Here is a 2035-nt window from a genome sequence, read left to right on the forward strand (position 1 = left end):
GCCGCCCTTCCAGCAGCCTCGACCCGCACACTTAGAAACCCTGTCGCCAATTGCAACAGGATCGGGGTGGGACTTCCGCTATCACTTTAGGCTTAACCACCACCATCTCAGCACAGGCAAGAGCAATCAGGAAGTTTGAATTCCACAAACTTTGGGAACAAGCACAGTTTCAAGCAGAAATAAAGGAATGACAAACACGTTGGAAGGCAGAGTGGCAAAAGTCAGAAAACCAAAACAGCCCCCCTAAAAATTTTAAACAAAGAACAATCAAAAAGGAAGCAATCAAAACTCAAGTCAAGGGTCATTGATTTGCATGTTATCTCTGCCGTGGCTGCTAGGTCCTCAAGCACTCCTTGGCCTGGGTTCAGGGAGGAGACCTCTGCCAAAAGGACAGCAGAATGCCGGACAGTCAAAGCTCTGATTACCTGAGTTCACAGCCCAAAGTGGTGGAGTCCTCACTGTGCAGAGAGAAAGAAATCCTGGAAACTCTGATTCACATTCTCTTTGCCCTGACTCTGAACTACTCTCTTCACTTCAGAACCAAAGACTTTTTCACGTAGACTCTAAGTCACAGAACTGACAAAATTTCAGCATGTCAAACTTTATGATTCTTTGAAATCTAACACACACGAAAATCCGACAATTTCTCTAAAAACTGTCATCTTCCAGGGAACCTGGACCCAGCCCTGCGTTCTCAAGAGGAGGCTAACTCCACAAGCCTTGCCCAGGTTACTGCCCCCAGCTGAGCCGGGGTGACAGCAGTAGGCAGACCTTCCATCCACCCTCAGTGGCTGGAGACCCCTTTCTGTCGCCATCTAGCCCACTTGCTCCCCCAAAAAACCTGTTGCTGTTCAAGCCCTGCTAAAGGAAAACCAACGTCTCATAAAAGTTCAGGTTAGTAATCTACCTGCTTCAAAGAGTGGAGGAATACTCCGGATCTCAGCGATGGTGGCACTGCACCCTCCAAGCCTGCAGCTTATCCGCTGGTCTTAAGGTTCTCGGACGGCCTGGAGCAGCCGAAGTTCCCAGACCCCGGGCACTCGCAGCCGCCGGCCGGGCTCCAGGCCGCGCGTCCATTTTGCAGCAGTTCAGACCGGGAGGGAGAGGCGCCTGCAGTCCCCCGGACCCAGACCCCGAACCCTGCCCAGCTCCAACTTCAGATCCCGACCCGCTCGGACCCCAGACCCCAACCCCGGCCCCCAAGCCCGGACCCTAGACCCCGACTCAGGCCCAGACCTCTGGCCCGCTCCTTGTCTGGTACCCCAAACTCCAGTCCAGCCCCGACTTCGGACTCCAGATCCCGACCCACCCTGACTCTGAATTCGAGCGACTCCGGCCCCACGCCCACGCAGACCCCAGCCCAGCCCCGGCCTCCAACCCCGCCCCCGGCCCCCAGGCCCACGCGGACCCCGGCCAGCCTGCCCGCCCGGCGGGCCGCACCTTGACGTGGAAGCGGATGAGCGCCAGGCGGATGCAGTGCGCCATGCAGACGGGTGGCAGGAACCAGACCTTGGGCGGCGGGGTGCCCTTGTTCTGGACATGGCTGACGATCTGCTGCGCCGTCTGGCGCTCGTTGCCCTGCCGCTTGACCCACTCGTGCAGCCGCGCCTTCTCGAGCGCGCCGTTGAAGAAGACGAAGAGCTCGATGTTGCCGCCGAAGCAGGCCTTGGCTAGCGCGGCCAGGTAGCCGAGCATGTGGTTCCACTGGCCGCCGCTCACCCAGTCGGTGTAGAAGCCGCCGTAGAGGCGATGCAGGCAGTTGTCGGCGTCCACCAGCAGGCGCAGCGGCGTGTGCGGGGGCCGCTGCCGCCCGCCGCCCACCAGGCTGCCCCGGGCCAGCTTCTGCAGCTCCACCGGCACCACGGCGCTCGGGCAGTGCTTCTCGATGTAGTCCTGGAAGCCCTGCACGCCCATGGCGGTGGCGGCGGCGGCGGGCGCTGGGCGGCGGGGCGGCGGGGCCGGGGGCGGCGGGGCCGCGGAGCCTGTGCTCCGCAACGGGAGAGGCCACGACAGTGAGAGGCCCGCATACCGCAAA

At 60.5% G+C, this 2035-nt stretch overlaps 1 protein-coding gene across 2 annotated transcripts in view; it reads right to left on the minus strand.

Moving 5' to 3' along the window:
* FAM120A (family with sequence similarity 120 member A) overlaps nucleotides 1–1932 on the minus strand; it is a 105173-nt gene extending 103241 nt beyond the window's left edge. The window contains exon 1 of one of the 2 annotated variants that reach the window (XM_007468159.1): nucleotides 1441–1932. In XM_007468159.1, coding sequence (XP_007468221.1) covers nucleotides 1441–1914 — 474 coding nt within the window. In that variant the 5' untranslated portion in view covers nucleotides 1915–1932. The remainder of the gene's footprint in view (nucleotides 1–1440) is intronic. The other variant, XM_007468160.1, reaches the window with a different exon arrangement.
* Nucleotides 1933–2035: the final 103 nt, after the last annotated feature.

Source organism: Lipotes vexillifer, unplaced genomic scaffold (assembly GCF_000442215.2).
Source record: "Lipotes vexillifer unplaced genomic scaffold, Lipotes_vexillifer_v1.1 scaffold466, whole genome shotgun sequence".
Taxonomy (NCBI): Eukaryota; Metazoa; Chordata; class Mammalia; order Artiodactyla; family Lipotidae; genus Lipotes; species Lipotes vexillifer.